Source organism: Diplotaxodon limnothrissa, linkage group LG16, assembly GCF_057381915.1.
Source record: "Diplotaxodon limnothrissa isolate DT_005_m linkage group LG16, D_limnothrissa_male_GT1.1, whole genome shotgun sequence".
Lineage (NCBI taxonomy): Eukaryota > Metazoa > Chordata > Actinopteri > Cichliformes > Cichlidae > Diplotaxodon > Diplotaxodon limnothrissa.
Window position 1 is genome coordinate 14,006,973 of NC_140611.1, and position 20,008 is coordinate 14,026,980.

The window sequence follows — 20,008 nt, forward strand, 5'->3', positions numbered from 1 at the left end:
TTCTGAGGTAAGTTGATCTATAGTGTTACATCATATTCTGTAAGGATGTTATGTGCTTGTAGACTTTCTGCCCAGTTCGACCCATTTAGTAGAAGCCAGCCTGTTTAAGGCTCTGATATCTATTCTGTATGACTGAAAGCAGTTATGACATGGTCTGATTTTCTCACCCAATAAAGGAATATTTCATATATCAGTCTACTCTTCATTTTATCAGAAACAGTTATCACAGCTTGTACATTTTCTTTTTATAAATATATGTAAGCAATGAGCCAAATTTAGTAATGCCAGCATACTGAAGGAACAACATTTGTCTCTTATATATGATACACCTATATATGCACTGTCAAAGATACTTGTCTTTGAGTGAAGATTTAAGGTGATAAGACATATAAATAACTGAATCTGTACTGAAGCTCAGTATTTGAGAGTAGAAAAGTGCTATATAAGAATCAGTCCATTTACCATCTGCTCCAGGCCTAGTTTCACTGGTAATCTCAGCGTTATGGAAGTAAATCTGTTGGGCATCTTTCTTTGCCTTTAGACAATAATTCTGATGGCAAAAGAGCCAAACGGGACAGGCAAAAAAAAGAAAGAAAAAAGTGTTATGGAAGTATGGAAGTGTTTCCTATATCTGCTGTGATTAGAGTGACACAAGGAGACAAATGCAGAGAATGAGGATACAGTCTCAGGTAATGTGAGACGTGGGTTAAAATACCCGATCTAGTGAGGAGACACAAATCCCTTTGCAGCTGTATCACAAAAGGCACAGGGGGTAAATTCTTGCCAAATTAAAGTATCTGGAGCTTTTGATAACAAGAGAGCAGCCAAAAATATTTTTGATACACTATATTGTCAAAAATGTTCACTCACCCATTCAAATTATTGTATTCCTCGCTACATTTTTTCTCTAAGGCAGCCAAGGTCAAAAACCCTGCTGGAGCACAGACGCAGCAAGAAAAAAGGAGGGCTTGGAGGGTGGGTTTTTGTGTGTGTGTGTGTGTGTGTGTGTGTGTGTGTGTGTGTGTGTGTAGGTGGCTTCATTAATCCACTGTGCTACTTCCACATGTTAAGTGTAAGAAAGTGCATTGTTTCTAAAAACATGCAAGTTCCTCCTCTGTAATGTGTCATTAAGTTTCTTCCATGGGAAAAACTCTTCCTGCCTTAAAGAGTTTATTTTCTAAATGAGTATGCATGGATATATATGCAAATCCCTCCACTGCATCTCCAACTCCATACATATTCACCATATCTCTGCCAAACACTAACTGTGTGCTACAGTAGGGTAAGTTGCACTGTGTGAGTAATTCACTAGACATATCATGAACGGTTTCTAACAAAAGAATGGTGAATTTTGCAGGTTAACCAGTAAAACTCATTACCTCCCATCATGACATTTACAGGGAGTGCAGAATTATTAGGCAAGTTGTATTTTTGAGGAATAATTTTATTATTGAACAACAACCATGTTCTCAATGAACCCAAAAAACTCATTAATATCAAAGCTGAATGTTTTTGGAAGTAGTTTTTAGTTTGTTTTTAGTTTTAGCTATTTTAGGGGGATATCTGTGTGTGCAGGTGACTATTACTGTGCATAATTATTAGGCAACTTAACAAAAAACAAATATATACCCATTTCAATTATTTATTTTTACCAGTGAAACCAATATAACATCTCCACATTCACAAATATACATTTCTGACATTCAAAAACAAAACAAAAACAAATCGGCGACCAATATAGCCACCTTTCTTTGCAAGGACACTCAAAAGCCTGCCATCCATGGATTCTGTCAGTGTTTTGATCTGTTCACCATCAACATTGCGTGCAGCAGCAACCACAGCCTCCCAGACACTGTTCAGAGAGGTGTACTGTTTTCCCTCCTTGTAAATCTCACATTTGATGATGGACCACAGGTTCTCAATGGGGTTCAGATCAGGTGAACGAGGTGGCCATGTCATTAGTTTTTCTTCTTTTATACCCTTTCTTGCCAGCCACGCTATGGAGTACTTGGACGCGTGTGATGGAGCATTGTCCTGCATGAAAATCATGTTTTTCTTGAAGGATGCAGACTTCTTCCTGTACCACTGCTTGAAGAAGGTGTCTTCCAGAAACTGGCAGTAGGACTGGGAGTTGAGCTTGACTCCATCCTCAACCCGAAAAGGCCCCACAAGCTCATCTTTGATGATACCAGCCCAAACCAGTACTCCACCTCCACCTTGCTGGCGTCTGAGTGGGACTGGAGCTCTCTGCCCTTTACCAATCCAGCCACGGGCCCATCCATCTGGCCCATCAAGACTCACTCTCATTTCATCAGTCCATAAAACCTTAGAAAAATCAGTCTTGAGATATTTTTTGGCCCAGTCTTGACGTTTCAGCTTGTGTGTCTTGTTCAGTGGTGGTCGTCTTTCAGCCTTTCTTACCTTGGCCATGTCTCTGAGTATTGCACACCTTGTGCTTTTGGGCACTCCAGTGATGTTGCAGCTCTGAAATATGGCCAAACTGGTGGCAAGTGGCATCTTGGCAGCTGCACGCTTGACTTTTCTCAGTTCATGGGCAGTTATTTTGCGCCTTGGTTTTTCCACACGCTTCTTGCGACCCTGTTGACTATTTTGAATGAAACGCTTGATTGTTCGATGATCACGCTTCAGAAGCTTTGCAATGTTGAGACTGCTGCATCCCTCTGCAAGATATCTCACTATTTTTGACTTTTCTGAGCCTGTCAAGTCCTTCTTTTGACCCATTTTGCCAAAGGAAAGGACGTTGCCTAATAATTATGCACACCTGATATAGGGTGTTGATGTCATTAGACCACACCCCTTTTCATTACAGAGATGCACATCACCTAATATGCTTAATTGGTAGTAGGCTTTCGAGCCTATACAGCTTGGAGTAAGACAACATGCATGAAGAGGATGATGTGGACAAAATACTCATTTGCCTAATAATTCTGCACTCCCTGTATTTAGTTAAAAAGCAGCAATAATGAGTTCAAGGATTTCAGCCATATACCAGGGTGGCATTGCCTGTGCTGTAGAGATCTTTGCATTCCTCCATGGATATGCCTCCGCAGGCCATCATGTTACCAGCAGCATAACCTCCTCCACGGCTTCTCCAGAAACTTTCATGTCTGTCATACGTGCTCAGAATGAATCATCAGTGAAAAGCACATGGCATCAGTGGTGGACGTGCCAATTCAGTATTCTGTGGCGAATGCGACACAAGGCAGTGAGCACAGGGCCCACAAGAGGACATTAGGCCCTCATGAAGTCAGTTTCTGATTTTTTGGTCTAAGATATTCACACCAGTGGCCTGCTGGAGGTAATTTTGTTGCTCTGAAAGTGCTCATCCTATTCCTCTTTGCACAAAAGAGCAGATATCAGTAACGTGATAGATGAGGACCTTCTACAGCTCAGCTACTCTAGCCCTCCTAGAGTAACCGCCTCTCCTAGAATCTCCTCCATGCTTTTGAGGCTGTGCTGGGAGACACAGCCAACTTTCTGCCAATGAAAGATAGTGATGTGCCATCTAGGAGAGGTTGGACTACCAACCTGGGTGGTGTCCAGGTACCGCCTCATGCTACCAGTAGTGACACTGACCCTAGGTACAGTAAATGCAAAACTAGTGGGGGAAAAAACTGCCAAAAATGATAGGGAGTGAAAAATGTCAGTGGGCTCCACCTGTAAAACCATTTATGTTTTGGGGGTTGTCTCCTTGTTGCCCCTCTAGTGCACCTGTTGAAACTGAAAAACGCCACTTTGTGCATCACTGTTTTAGGTACAGCTGTATATTAAATTAATAATACAGTATTTGGAGAGATAGAGATTCAAACAGTCCTAATACCACTCCAATGACAACATCAGTGACAGCTTTAAATCAGAGCATACACAGTAAAATAGTCCTATGCATGACTTTTCTATCATCTTTAGGGGAACACCTACTATTATCACCATGAAAAGATTGGGGTTAATGGCTCTGCAATCAGCCGGTGAATCTTACATGTTGCATGCTGTTCGTGTGGGTCTATAAGACAATGACTTATGCATGATTGTGTAATTCCTCGGTGGAATAGCTTCCGTGAGAGAATCACACTCTGTTCATCACTCACAATGACACGCACAATCCAGCAGGAGCAAGAAGACAGATGCTCCTTTGACTAACAAATGCAGCTGACAGTGAGGGAAGAGATAGCCACAAGGCTTATTCAGCAGGCTAATAAGTGGCAAACAGTCATGCAATACAAATCAAGCAGGTTGAAGGGCCAGTGTTTGGATCCCTCCGATTGCTTTATGTATAAATATGACATATATATGTCTATAAAATACTGATCCCAATGTCAGCTGCTTCCTTGCCACGAGGGGTCACCACAGCAGGCTGGTCTACATGTTTTATGTGGCAGATTTTTACAACAGATGCTCTTCTTGACATGGCCCCAAAGTGGCTTTGCAATTCTAGCTAAAACAGAACCAGTACCCCTTTTCTCACCACTGGAGGCAGTATTTAAACGCATGCATGGATACATCACTTAACTGTAAATATACATAATTTGAAATGTTGTGCACATTATCATAAATAAACATCTAATTATCTAATTAAAAATAGGCTTAGGCTGCTGGAGGACTGCATGATTTGGACTGGCAAACAAAGCTTTTGAGTAACATCTAATGCATACATGAATGTGCTATACACAAATGGAGACACATACAGACAAACCTCATTATATGTACCTAAATCTGCCATGCAAACAAATCTCCGGACAAAGTCACATGGGTACTCACATTCACTGTACTGCTGCAGCTGGCTAAACTCAGCCGGGCTCAGACACACCCAGCTACTGTCTCCCATGCTGCCTGAAGCCAGGGGCTGAGCTCTTGGTGTCAGTCCACGAGTGCTGCAGTGGGAACTGATGGCTATCCTTCGGTCACGTTGTGTAAAAAGACTGAGAAGAAGAGGTTTTGGGATGTCATCGCTCCTACTTTACGAGAACCATAGGAGGGCAAGCTGAAAAAACTGAGGCCACATGAACAGTGGGGGAGGGAAGACGATGTTTATATTTCCCTCCCTGGATATTTAATTTGTCCCTTTGAATCACAAAATAAAATAGCATAGGATTTTAGTCTACTCGATCCAGTTCAGCCCCTGAAGCAATGAGACCAATGGGAAGTCTGTCCACAAAGGCTGCTAACTGATCCTGATCACCGGAAGATGGCACAAGTTTTCTCAGCATGCCCACATCAAAAATCCCTTTTTTGTCCTGGAGAAAGAGAGAGGGAGAGGAAAAAGAGAGAAAAGAGAAACAAATTTATTGAGTTGATCATCAGGCTTCTCTGATTCGATATGAAATATGTAGATAGCCTCATGTTAGCAGGCACAACGGAGAAATGAATGGGAGGAGGAAAAGAAGCAACAAGTATGAACAAAAAACGATTTATAAAAGTGAGGGGCGGACAGCTGAGGGAAATGCTGCAAAATTAAACCACCAGTCTGCCTTTAAAGTTTCCTATTTGTGACAAATGTATTACTTTTCTACAGCTGACCTGGGAAATTTGAAACGATGCAGATACATTTTTGGAGCCTTTTGTCTTCTGAACATTTCCCGTGGGAAATACATTGTAAGTGCACGACAAGAAAAGTCCCTGTAGACTCAAGCAGCTCATTTTTTAATGCTGGAATCATATTGTTAACATTATGTTTGCAAAGCTCTGCCCAACCTGAGCTTTGTTGTTTTGTCACATTACAGTTGTTATTATATACTAGTATAGCCATTTAATACAGAATCATTTGCTCTGTGATTTTCAGCATGATGACAATTAAACTACTAAAATGGATATATGTGACGTGATAGTGCAATTTGTGTACAACTGAACAACACCATGGTCTTATTTAAATGGTTCACTTGCTGATAATCAACTAGTTCCACTTCTTAGTGTTCACTACTTCAGCACTGGACCTGCTATAAACGTGGTTTTCATCCCCTATGACCTGCAGCATGTTTGTAACAGGGTTTTGGTCACTTTAGACCTAACCCCGGATTTTGAAGCTATTTTCATAGCAATTTTATTGTTCCATAAGTCTAAAAATTATGATTGGTACTTGTGTAAAACTGCATGTGCTCCAAGGTAGTGATTTAAAACATTTTTAACATTAAAAGAGCTGGCATATGAGCCCTTCTTAAAGTAAATGGTAAATGGAAAGGTTCTTAGATAGCGCTTTTCTACTCTCACTGAGCACTTAAAGCACTCAATACAACTCATGCATTCACCCATTCACACAAGCACTTTATCGAAGGTTTTTTTGAGTAGGTGACCCGCTCTACTACCTGAGCTACAGCCACCCCAAAAGCTTTCTATTTCTTCTAGTGGCCACAGATAGTATAGCAAAAAAAAAACAAAAACAAAAAACAGTTCTATTTGTTTACTCCTTTTTTAGCATCTTGATTGTCACGATCCTGGGTCTTATGACCCAGTGTTTTGAGTTTTAGTTCATTTTGATGTTTTAGTTTATGTAAGCCCTTCAGGTTCCTAAGTTCAGTTGTTATCATGCTTAAGTGTTTCTAGTTCTTATTATTTCCCCCTCGTGTTTCCAACTATGGTAAATCTCCCCTGCTTTTCATGTGTTTCATGTCTGTGTCTTACATTGTGAAGTTTGGGTTGTCATGTCTACGTCTCATTATGTTTCCTGTTTTATTGTGAAGAGGTCTGGTGTTTCTGTGTTCATCGTGTTCAGTTTTACTCTTCCCCTGTGGCGTTGTTATGTTCATGTTGATCTACTGTGCCTTTCTGTTCCATGTTTCAGATCCCTATGTTCTGTCTCCCCCAGTCTGTTAAGTCCACATGTCTTGAGTTCCGTCAGTGTGTTTCCTGTTTTACTTTCACAGTCTGTTCTATGTTAATGTTTCTAGTTTTGCTTCCCTTGCCTCGTCCTGCTTAATTACTCTCAGCTGTGCTCTCCTCCTGTGGCTCATTCCCCCTCGTTATCCCTCAGTGTATTTAAGCCCCATGTTTCTCTTTGTCAGTGTTGCGTCCTCCATCATAGCTGTGTGATTTTTCCCTGTGGCTCTTTGTGCTTTAGTTTTCCCAGTTTAGTTTATTTTGTATTGTTTTTCATGTCCCACTTCACGCCAGCAATAAAGCTGTGTTTTTTGAGTTTACCTTTTGTCTCTGTGAGTTTGCGTTTGGGTCCTACTCTTGCCTGCACACGGCCGTATTGTGACAGAAGGACGCAACCAGACAATGGACCCAGCAACTCATAATCCCTCCGCTGAGCTCCGGGAGGACATGATCTATGCGGTGGAGTTTCTATGCCAGGAATGGTTTGCGCTGCCCTTTGAAGAGTACCAGGAGGAGTTAGCCATCCGTCTGCAGAGGATGGTTTCTGGACTTCCCTGGCTATTTGGCACGCTAAACCCTCTCATCCAGGACTTCCTCGTTTCCACCGTACACATCCGCCCGGATCGGCCTCTCCACTATGAAGACTCGGAGGAGGTTCAGCCCGGTCTGCTGGAGGATTCGCGGGCTGGCACGTCTCCTCCCCCTCCTTCCCGGAGAAAACGGCGTTCACGCCGTCAGCGATCCCGAGCAGCGGAGCAGTTTTCTTCCACTGCTGGAGGGCCCGAGGAGCCCGTCCAGCTTCATGCCACGTCAGCTGGAGGGCCCGAGGAGCCCGTCCAGCCTCAAGTCACGTCAGCTGGAGGGCCCGAGGAGCCCGTCCGGCCTCACGCCACGTCAGCTGGAGGGCCCGAGGAGCCCGTCCGGCCTCACGCCACGTCAGCTGGGGGGCCCGAGGAGCCCGTCCGGCCTCACGCCACGTCAGCTGGGGGGCCCGAGGAGCCCGTCCGGCCTCACGCCACGTCAGCTGGGGGGCCCGAGGAGCCCGTCCGGCCTCACGCCACGTCAGCTGGGGGGCCCGAGGAGCCCGTCCGGCCTCACGCCACGTCAGCTGGGGGGCCCGAGGAGCCCGTCCGGCCTCACGCCACGTCAGCTGGGGGGCCCGAGGAGCCCGTCCGGCCTCACGCCACGTCAGCTGGGGGGCCCGAGGAGCCCGTCCGGCCACCTTCTGCTTCACCACCTGTGGCTGTAGTGCCGCCACCTGCAGGACCACCACCTGCTGCGCTACCGCCTGCTGCTTCTGCGCCTCAGCCTGAGGACGACACCTCGCCTGGTTCTGCTACACCTCAGTCTGAGAACTTATACGAACTCATCTCACCCACTATAGACTGTGTGTTGCTGCAACTTACACAGCCTCCTGCCACGTCAGCTGGGGGGCCCGAGGAGCCCGTCCAGCCACCACCTGCGGCTGCCTCACTGTCACCTGGTTCTGCTTCAGCCTCGCCTGGTCCAGCCTCAGAGTCTTCAGCCTCGCCATGTCCGGCCTCATCAGAGTCTTCAGCCTCGCCATGTCCGGCCTCATCAGAGTCTTCAGCCTCGCCATGTCCGGCCTCATCAGAGTCTTCAGCCTCGCCATGTCCGGCCTCATCAGAGTCTTCAGCCTCGCCATGTCCGGCCTCGTCAGAGTCTTCAGCCTCGCCATGTCCGGCCTCGTCAGAGTCTTCAGCCTCGCCATGTCCGGCCTCGTCAGAGTCTTCAGCCTCGCCATGTCCGGCCTCGTCAGAGTCTTCAGCCTCGCCATGTCCGGCCTCGTCAGAGTCTTCAGCCTCGCCATGTCCGGCCTCGTCAGAGTCTTCAGCCTCGCCATGTCCGGCCTCTGCCTCTGCTGCGTCTGGCCCTGCCTCGCCTCAGCCAGAGGTCTCCGCACCTGCTGGCCCTGCCTCGCCTGGTCCTGTTGCGCCAGCTGGAGGTTCAGCCAAGCCCGTCCAGCATCCTTCCACGCCGTCGACTGCAGCGCCATTATCTGGTCCTGCCTCGCCTGGTCCTGCCACGGCCCAGCCAGAGGTCGACACCACACCTCTGCTCGTCTCGCCTGCCAAGCCACGTCCAGCATGGCTGTTTCCGGGGCCTGTCAAAACAGCCTGTTCATGGAAACCCACCAAACCACCCGAGGGGTCACGTCCACATCCACACTACCGTCGACCACCAGCCAAGCCACCCGACGGGTCTTGTCCACGTCGCCGCCGGCCGCCAGCCAAGCCGCCCGAGTGTGGCCAGCCATACCTGCTTCGCCACTGCCTCCTTCCTCGTGGCCGGCCCCCTGAACCTTTGAACTATGAACTGTTATGCTATCGACCTCCAGGACGGCCCCCTGAACTACTTAACTGTGGACTTTTGTGCTGTCACCCTCCAGGTCGGCCCCCGGAAAGTTTTGAGAACTGTCACCGGAGCTTTAGTGCCTTTCATGGGCTTTTTGCGCCCTTTTTGTGGGACTTTTGCTCTGGTTTTGGTCGGTTTCGGGCCCTCCATCCTGGACCCCCACCGCCCGCCCTGGGCGGGTTGTTTTGGTTTTGTTTCGTGTTTGTTTCTTTGTTCATGGTTTTGGGCGTCTGGAATCCGCCCTTGAAGGGGGGGCTCTGTCACGATCCTGGGTCTTATGACCCAGTGTTTTGAGTTTTAGTTCATTTTGATGTTTTAGTTTATGTAAGCCCTTCAGGTTCCTAAGTTCAGTTGTTATCATGCTTAAGTGTTTCTAGTTCTTATTATTTCCCCCTCGTGTTTCCAACTATGGTAAATCTCCCCTGCTTTTCATGTGTTTCATGTCTGTGTCTTACATTGTGAAGTTTGGGTTGTCATGTCTACGTCTCATTATGTTTCCTGTTTTATTGTGAAGAGGTCTGGTGTTTCTGTGTTCATCGTGTTCAGTTTTACTCTTCCCCTGTGGCGTTGTTATGTTCATGTTGATCTACTGTGCCTTTCTGTTCCATGTTTCAGATCCCTATGTTCTGTCTCCCCCAGTCTGTTAAGTCCACATGTCTTGAGTTCCGTCAGTGTGTTTCCTGTTTTACTTTCACAGTCTGTTCTATGTTAATGTTTCTAGTTTTGCTTCCCTTGCCTCGTCCTGCTTAATTACTCTCAGCTGTGCTCTCCTCCTGTGGCTCATTCCCCCTCGTTATCCCTCAGTGTATTTAAGCCCCATGTTTCTCTTTGTCAGTGTTGCGTCCTCCATCATAGCTGTGTGATTTTTCCCTGTGGCTCTTTGTGCTTTAGTTTTCCCAGTTTAGTTTATTTTGTATTGTTTTTCATGTCCCACTTCACGCCAGCAATAAAGCTGTGTTTTTTGAGTTTACCTTTTGTCTCTGTGAGTTTGCGTTTGGGTCCTACTCTTGCCTGCACACGGCCGTATTGTGACATTGATTTTATTTCATGTGTATTTTATTAATGTTAATAGTAACATTAGAAAGCACAGGTGTGTTCTGTAACATCAACGATGGCTGCATTCCACTTAGTCCACTAGAATGGCGTACAGCCACCTCTGCTTTCTATCATACTTTCATAAAGTCTGCTGAGAAAAAGTCTTTTCACTGATGGAACCATCTGAAACTTTACCAGAAGCTCAAAGCACGAGGTAAAACTTGGAGGTTTCCAGTGTAAAAGTGTAAAAAACAAAAGGAGATATTATCCATCTTGGCTCCTGGAAGAATCTGTGCTTGTGCTTTTTGTGTAAATTAGAAATGAGAGGATTTATTTGACTGATGTTGGAGTACACGTAGTTCCAAAAGAGAAGAGATAAAAGCACGGGTGACTAACTCTAATTTACCGAGGGAATAACAAGAGCTTATTTTTAGAAATGATTCTCAACTGAATGAAATATGGCTAGAAAACGGTTGTTATTTGTAACCCTTCAAAGCTCTGATTAGCATAAAAGCACTTGGGATTCTAGCCATTGCTTCTGAGCCAGTTGGAGACACCGTGAACTACTGAGAGAGAATGCACTCGGAATTACTATAGTATTTGGACTTTAGGGTGCTAAACATTTACTACACGGGTAATGCTCAAGTCAAAACAACAGAGGTAAAAATGTATAGTTAAATAACATAAAAATACAGCTCAGCACAGCTGTGTTTTGATGTTATTCACTTGTTTATATCAAAACAATAGTTACACTGTAAATATGTCACTGATGTGATTTGTATGCTGTATGCTCTCACACAATTCTTGTGTGTGTGTAATGTCACTAAAAACCTCCCTGTTATTGCTTTGGTTTCTAGCAGATTGCTTCGGTCACCACTAGTTTGTATGAAAAATGCTGTCAAATACTGGTGTGAGATGGTATAGGTGGGCTGACAAGTATGAAAATGGTTGGTGACCCTGAAAGGCAAAAGTCAGGTCTGAGTTGCCATCAAAGCCAGGACTGAGGAAACATGCGTAAGCTAAACACATATATATATATGATTTATGCATGTTTACTTAGCTAAATTGGGGCGACCGTGGCTCAGGGGGTTGGGAATCGCATCTGTAACTGGAAGGTCGCCGGTTCGATCCCTGGGCTCTCTGTCCTGGTCATTGTGTCCTTGGGCAAGACACTTTACCCTACTTGCCTACTGGTGTTGGCCAGAGGGGCCGATGGCGCGATATGGCAGCCTCGCTTCTGTCAGTCTGCCCCAGGGCAGCTGTGGCTACAACCGTAGCTTGCCTCCAGCAGTGTGTGAATGTGAGAGTGAATGAATAGTGGTATTGTAAAGCGCTTTGGGTGCCTTGAAAAGCGCTATATAAATCCAATCCATTATTATTCATTATTAAATGTAGTTTTTATCTTATCTAAATTTATAGCGAGCATAATTACCAAATCATAGATGAAAACATAAATGTAATGTAGGATTGCAACACATAGGCTACTGGTTTTGGAATTTAGCTGTTTCATGTCTGTATTTGCATTTTTGTGAATGAGTCAGTGCTAAAAGACTGATTTGATTAGTAACCCAGTGACTCTAAATAGCAGAGCTTTTACAGTTTAAACCCAGCTTCTTTGTAGATAATGTAATAGTCATGCATCATTAAACTGCATACATGGCACGCCTAATGAATTTCAGAAAACTTGACCTCAAATCTTGATCTTGATCTTGAGGTCACCAGGCTTTGAATTAGTCCTGGAAAATTACATTTCACCTCTTTCTCAAGTTATTGTGTTCACAAGATTTTCAGAAAACATGACTTTGGACCTTGATCTTGAGGTCAAGATCACTGAGATTTGAACTTACCAAAGATTTTCAGTAGATGCACCTGTGGTATCGATTTAAAACTCCAATGTGGTCTCGTGTTCGCAAACATAAAAATGCAAATGTTCATCATGTATTCCCTGCTGTTGCAACCAAGTGAAATATCACTGAAACATAATAGTTTTTGTCAATAATCACCTTATAGCAATACTGTGAGTCAGTACTCTATTTTCTTTATATATTTTATACATTCCTTTATCTAAATATTTAAACATTAAATTACAGGGTAAAAATACAAAATAAATAGCTAAACACCAGAAATGATATAACCAGAAATTATTATAAACACACCACAAAATAAAAATGTGACATGCACTGTATGTATGTATATTATAATATTCAGGATACTTAAAAGTTTGCACTGAAAATCAAACAGTCAAACATTTATTCGTATGAATATTTGCTTTGCTGCCCTTTATATTACCTTATCTTAGTTCTGTGTTTCAGTCAGAAATACCTTCTGCCAAAAAGCCCTAAAGGAATACTTCCCAGCAAAAATCCAGTGGGCATAACCTGCACCCCCAGCAGTACATAGTGTATACTTTAAACACCTCTGCTGCTTTTAGGAGGTTTTGTTTGCAGAAGCAACACAAGGCCTTTTTAATTTCGCTCGGGTTTTACAGAAAGGACTCTTCAGTCCAAACATTATCACAGGGAAACTGTGTCATGCTTTATTCCTTAATATTCTCCCTTCGTCCTCTATCAGGTGCTCGCCTCACTCCCGGACTACATGCGAAAACAGCCAGCAGCATGCTGTAACAGGCTGTGCATGTTTACTGATGTTACTAATGGGAAGGGAACAAAGGGGAGGTCTATATGTACATGCTGTGAATCCATGACTGAAAGACAGAGCACGTGCAGATCAAGGGTAGTGGGCCTCCCCCTCTGAGCAGAGAGGGATTCTGTTTTGCTCATGAGGTTGCCTGGCAACTGTGACGTAACAGGAGTACATGACAAAGAGAGGCAAAGAGGGAAACAGGAATCACTATGGCTGCTATGACCAGATGTAACTACATGCCATGGATCGATACTGCACATGAACATATAAACCATGCAGATTGTTTACTGAACCACAAAATATCTTCAAGGATTGGTTTAACTAGTGCCTAGTCAGTCTAACTGCTAGGTGCTGATAAATACTAGTAGACAATAATTACTACTGTGTCTGTAATATAATATTAAGCAATTGTAAGATTGACCTATATTTTAAGGGTATATGCCTAAATTAGGCATAAACTGAGGTTGCTCCTTCTGCACTGCTGCGACGAAAACAAAAGTGCCAACCGTCCAAAAATATTTTCATCTCTCCTTCTTTCTTTGGCTTGTACATTTTCTCCGGTCTTGTTTGTGTTTCTTAGTTATTCCATTAACTTTTCCCTTTCTTGTTCCAACTACTTTTAGTGCTTTTAGTTTTCTGCTTTCCTGCCTTACATAAATTAGTTAACTCTACCTGGAAATACCAGCGTAATTCTGCTTTTTATTATGTTACTGTGAATGTTTTTAGTGATTTTGAACGTTAACGTGAAGCAATCAAATAACAACAAAAGAAACAATGAAGTGAGTTCACCAGTGGGAAGACGCGGTGCACTAGATGGTGGAAAATCGATTGAAAAGTAAAAGGAAAGTGACATGTCCAGCGGACTACTTGAAGGATACCAGTCTGTGTATTATGCAGAATAAAGAACATCAGAGTGCTTGTTTATTAAAGTTAGCTTGATAATGGTAATTAATTGCTCCACAGTTGGATTTTGAATGGATAAAATTCTGCTGGACTGAAGTGTCTTTGGGCTTGTTTTGGCAGTTAAAACTAGCTTTCATAACTACTGTTACCACTGTATACCCTGAAAACATATTTTATTCCATTTAAAAGTAAAAACTTAAAAAAAAATGAATGTGTTTTCTGTTTTACAGAAGTTGACAGAGTGAATGCAGTTTGGGCCACCAGGTGTTTACAACTGGTAAACCATATGCAAATAATGAGCAGAGGCAACTTTACATGAAGCTTGTTGTTGCCATACTGGCTGGTTAAATGACCATTATATCTCAGCAAAGACTTTCAATACTGTTTGTGGGTGCAAATAAAAAATTAAAAAAAGAAATTAATGAATTTTACAAACTTTTGTTTGTAAAAAATTATTTTTAACAAATTAACAAAATGCAATGAAATTTAATGATTCAACATCAGCTGGACTTTTAAGAAAAAAATCCATAAGACAAGGACACAAAAAGCTAATGTTGCATAAGTATCAATAAAAAAGCCAGTCAAACCTCGGTGGAGTTATGGGATTTAGATCTTCATAGCAACAATTGGTCTTTTCACTCAGAGGTTTTTAATTCACAAAGTGACCTAACATACCTAGTGTAAAATCAGGAAATATACTAGGATGTGAGAGTAACGTCAGTCTTTGTATATGCCTCTCTCTCAGAGAGTGATATATATATTTTTATGAAATAAAGCAAGTATTCCTGAGTCCCTCCAGTCTTTAATTCATTCTCAATAAGCCAGTCAAAACAGAGCTGAGCTGTATGAGCCTCCGCATTAAAACTGTTGCCTGTGGTTTTAAAATGCGACGGTGACTCATAGAGCTTTGCAAAGAAAAATAGAAGGGTTATTTACACCTCCATGCACATTATGTTCATTCTGCATGCCGGAAAAAGCAATAGCACCTTTACCAGATACATAGTTTTTTAAGTTGCATTTAGGTGGCAGACAACAAAAAGGCATTGTAGTGAAACAGGTCATCTTACACGTGGTCACCAGAGTAGGCCCATAAAGTACCATCGAAAGATGGCAGGGAAGACATACGAATGAGACATCACCACCATGGAGGTTCAGCAGGTTATCTAAGGTCACCAGAGCAGCTGTAGAGCCCCTGGAGGGACACCCTGCATGGGTTTTGGGTCTGACAAATGCACACATCCACAGACGTCTCTTTCCTTTCCTCCAGTAATTTTTGGCTAGTAAGGATCAAGCTTTGTTACACTGGCTTTGTTTTCCTGATTTGCCGTATCGCCTTGTTGTTTTCCATGTGGTTTGAGACTTGTTTATTGTTCATATGCTACATGTTAGCTACTGTAGAATAGCAGCCTTTGACACTGTTGCCAGGTTGGTGGCACTTTAATTTGGAAGAGGCAAATATGCATGTAAACATTTAATGCTTTTAGAGTTGCATATAATTACTGTATGTCACTGCTCTGTTTATTTACACTTACAGCAGCTCTTCTGTCACTGTGGTGCTACAAAAGGTCCACCAAAACTTATGGATGTGTTTTAAAGAATAGCACAGCACTTCAGAATGTTTGGACATATGTGTGTAAGCTACATTATCATAAAATGAAAGGAACCACCCTTTAAAGCCGCATGAGGATCGCAAACTCTGCACAAACCACAATGCGTGGGTGGTGAGACTGAACCAAAACAGTGAAGTTGTGGGCTGGACAGCTTAACAGTGAGCGGAAACTCACTATAAAGCTCAGTGAAACCAAAAGCAGCAGATATAAGAGATGATTCATTGTAAATTCAGCACTACAAGCAACATCTTCCATAATAGACTTATTTTGGTATTAGTAAAGAAATTTTCCCTATATCAAACAAATTTGTCAGCCTGCTGCACTGCATTTTTCAACTGACAGTCTGTGGTTGACAACAGTTATCTTTAGAACAGACCAGCTAGAGAGCAACATCTCCACACTGTTCTGACGTAAAGAGGTTTTAAGAGTTGAGACAAATCCACTTACTCATTGGCATGGAGACAGTCAATAATAGCTGGTTTAAAGTTATTGATCGCAATATTTTACATAATGAAAACAAAGACTATAACATGTCCTCTTTAGGTCAAAATATGGTTAATTATCAAACTTAGAGATCCGTCCACAGTTGAACGTCAGACTGGCTGTCTGACGTTAAACTGTCCCTTACAACTTTGTTTGTTTTGGTGCCTTTTGGAACATTTTTGAAGGAATTGTGTAACAAATAATGTGACTTACTCCGTGGTGCAACCCATCCAAGCAGTTTGTGAGTGCGAGTGAGTGAAATTCTAGTATTTTATTAGTCTGTTACTTATCATGTTTGCTAGCGTTGGGAACCTCTATGGTTTAAACATATAATAGTTTCATTTATTTCTTTGAATGACAAAATAAAGACAAGAAATACAGTCATCCAAATTTCCTCGACTAAAACTATGATAGCAGAAAGTTGAATATGTGCCATTTTATTACCGTTCAATCTGAACCTACGTACCACTCCGGTCTGATGTCTCAGCATTCACTAGCAGGACATGTTGCAAGATATTAAGCATGTGGAGAGAGAAGCACTGCCAAATTAGGATAGTGATGATGAGTTCAGTGATACGACAGAAGAAGGAAGGGAGTGTAAACAGGGACATGATTATGTGCAGAGAGGACTAAATGGAGATGAGTCTGCAGGATAAAAGCAGAAGGTTGATTCATAGTCCAGTCATCAGAATTCCAACTAAGAAATTGTGAGGCAATGCACTTCAGTGTAAAACTGGAAGCCAAATGCCATGCAGCATGCTTCTGACGTCCCCACTGTAGAGGGCTAAACAGGATACTGTGGACTGGGAAGGCCCCTTCTACAGGAAGAGTGTTTTGATAGCTGAAGCTATGTTCTGAGACAAAGTATTTTTCCCTGTCCGCTGCAGGAAGCCATAGGACTGTGTGACCATATGATTAAATGGATAGAGACAGCAGCTTTTTTCTGTGTCAAACATCAGTCACTTACAGCACTGAGATAATCTTCATGATCCAAGCACTTCTAAATATAGACATCCTGTCATAACTGGGTCGGTAGATTACCAAAACACTTTAGAAACCTCACATTCTAGCTCCAGTTCACACCTGCATTATGTAGTAGCTCATACTGCAATGCTGCATTGTCTGCCTATGTTTTAATGAAACAAAGGCAGACAAAGCCTATGTTTCACTGAACTGAGGATTGAGTGTTTTTGGTGCAATTCATTTCTTTTACTCTAAAACTGTATTTTTCCTCAGATCTACTCTGACACAAGAGCTCAGCTTATATATCAGTAGACACACTTGAATTCAACTTGTTTGTGAATGTTTATAATGGGGAAACGTTTATCATTTCCACCCACAACAGAAAGCCCTACCATTTGACAGCCTTTAAACCCCACCCAGTGAGTGAGAAAGTGAGAAAGAGAAGGTGATCTCGAAGACTGAACCACGTGAAATTTAAATGAATTTATGTGTAAGTTCAATACGGAAGATGTGTAATCACTCTTCTGCCTGCTTTTCTAAGTGTCCAGCTGCTTTTCTGCTCTTTACAGGACTATTGCCTTCTCACTCTGTCAGTCTCAATACTGCCATCATTACTCTAGTCCAGTCATCTTCCAATATAACCCACCTCATCCCCAGCTCCACCTCAGTCACCTCAGCCAGAGCTCTAGTCAAGCCTCAGTCCTCATCTTCACCACCACCAGCATCTAGACTGCAGGGGGTCCTGTTCTAAATTGCATCAGTCCTGGGATTCCCGATCTGCCATGATGTGTGATCAGAGTCTAATTGCCACATTTATTTCTCAATCTCAATAAATAATGCTAAATTCTTCCAAGTGATCTCTCCTTATTGGACTAATTTCCACATGGAAATTACCAAGCCTGGCTCACACAGATGAAACCCACACTCCAAGTGCTCAAAGGTTACAAACGCAACCCCTGTGGGTGTTACAGAAAGACCAAATTACTGCAACAGGAGGGCTGTCATCATTAGCAAGCACGTTTTTATTTATACAGTCAGCTGAACTTTTTACCCATAAGCATCATGTGTGTCCTGTACATATTCATTCACCTATCCAAATCATCATGCTCCAATCACTTCCATGCCACAGGTGTGTCAGCATGCAGACTGCTTCTAAAAACCTTTTGCAAAAGAATGAATTGCTCTTAGGAGCCACTGAATTCTAGTTTGGTACTGTGATAGGGTGCCGAATGTTTAACAAATTCATTAAAGAAATTTCCTTGTTACTAAATATTCCACAGTCAACTGTTATCGGTATTATAACAAACTGGAACTGATTGGGAATGACAGCAAGTCAGCCACAAAGTGGTAGGCCGTGTAACATTACAGAGAAGGGTCAGCAGATGTGTGGAGTTTGCATGTTCTCCCCGTGTTTGCGTGGGTTCCCTCCGGGTACTCCGGCTTCCTCCCACCGTCCAAAGACATGCAGCTTGTGGGGATAGGTTAATTGGATAATCCAAATTGTCACTGAGTGCGAATGGTTGTCTGTCCCTGTGTGTTAGCCCTGCGACAGACTGGCGACCTGTCCAGGGTGTACCCTGCCTCTCGCCCTATGACAGCTGGGATAGGCTCCAGCGCCCCCCGCGACCCTGAAAAGGACAAGCGGAAGCGAATGGATGGATGGATGGATGGTCAGCAGATGCTGAGGTGCATAGTGCATCTTTCATGTAGTGCATCTATGCCACCTGAGCACTCAAACCACTTTATATTTTTTGTAGAAGCAATCACTACAGACCTCCAAACCTCATGTGGTCTTCACATTAGCTCAAGAACAGAGCTAAAGAGCTTCATGGTTTTGGCTCCGATGGCCGAGCAGCTGCATCTAAGTTTTACATCAACGGGCACAATTGAAACCGTCAGATTCAGTGTAAAGCATGCTGCTACTGGACTCTAGCTGGTAATATGATAGATGAGTCTGGGTTTGACAGTGGCCAGCAGAACGTGACTTGTCTGACTGCATTGTGCAGTGTGTGAAGGGGGGTTATGGTGTGGGGCTGTTTTTAGGAGTCTCGTTCCATTTTGGACAACTTCATGCTCTCAACTTTGTGGAGATGGCCCCTTCCTGTTTCAACATGACTGCGCACCAGTGCACAAAACAAGTTCCATAAAGACATGGAGGAGCGAGTTTGGTGTGGAAGAACTTGACTGGCGTGCACAGACTCCTGACCTCAACACAACAGAACACCTTTGGAATGAATTAGAGCAGAAATTGCAAGCCAGGCCTTCTCATCCAAAATCAGTGTCTGACCTCACAAATGTGCTTCCGGAAGAATGGTCAAAAATTTCCATAAACATTTTCCTAAATCTTATGGAAAGCCTTCCCAGAAGGGTTGAAACTGTTATAGCTACAAAGAGTGGGCCGACATATTAAACCCCATGGATAAAGACTGGGATGGTACTCTTATTTTAATCAGTGTTTCAAACTTAAATATGATCAATCTATCTCTATTAATGGGCTACGTACCACAAGCTGGCAGTAATTGAAATCCTAAATAATAATTTGATACTGATGACCATAATTTTTTATTACTAGACCGTGCTTGTAGGTATTAAAGGTACAGTACTGCAGTGCTTTGAATCATATCTATCTAGTAGTCTCCAATTTGTTCATGGAAATGGAGATTCCATTTTACACAGTCAGGTTCCCCAAGTTCTGTGCTACGATCTATTCTGATTGTGATTGAATTATACATCCACCTTCCAATGACACTGCCTAAAAAAAGAAATTAAAAAAAAATTACATAAAGCCTTTAGCATGCATTTTCTCCACGATGCAGATGATACCCAACTTTCTAACCATGAAGCCAGATCAGTAAGTTAAACTATGTCTTAAAGACTTAAAGACCTGGATGACCTCTAATTTCCTGCTTCTAAGTTCAAATAAAAATGAAGTGATTGTACTCAGCCTTAAAAATATAGTGTCTTATTTTTGTGTTTATATTCTATTTACCCTTTATTTGTACAGGTGGTCCCATTGAGTGTGTAACTCTGGATGGTTAGACAGGAAGGAATCTTGGAGTCATTTTTGAACAGGATATGTCCTTCAATGCGCGTATTAAACATATATGTTTAATATTTGTAATAGCCTTAAAATGAGAAACATCCTGTCTCAGAGTGATACTGAAAAA

General features: G+C 42.9%; 1 protein-coding gene across 1 annotated transcript in view; it reads right to left on the reverse strand.

Annotated features, from left to right (window-relative positions):
• The window catches only part of dgkg (diacylglycerol kinase, gamma), a 234,602-nt gene that overhangs the window by 201,606 nt on the left and 12,988 nt on the right, over positions 1-20,008 (reverse strand). Inside the window, exon 2 of the mRNA XM_085374679.1 lies at positions 4,777-5,252. Within this exon, the coding sequence (XP_085230805.1) occupies positions 4,777-4,843 (67 nt within the window). The 5' untranslated portion in view covers positions 4,844-5,252. The remainder of the gene's footprint in view (positions 1-4,776; positions 5,253-20,008) is intronic.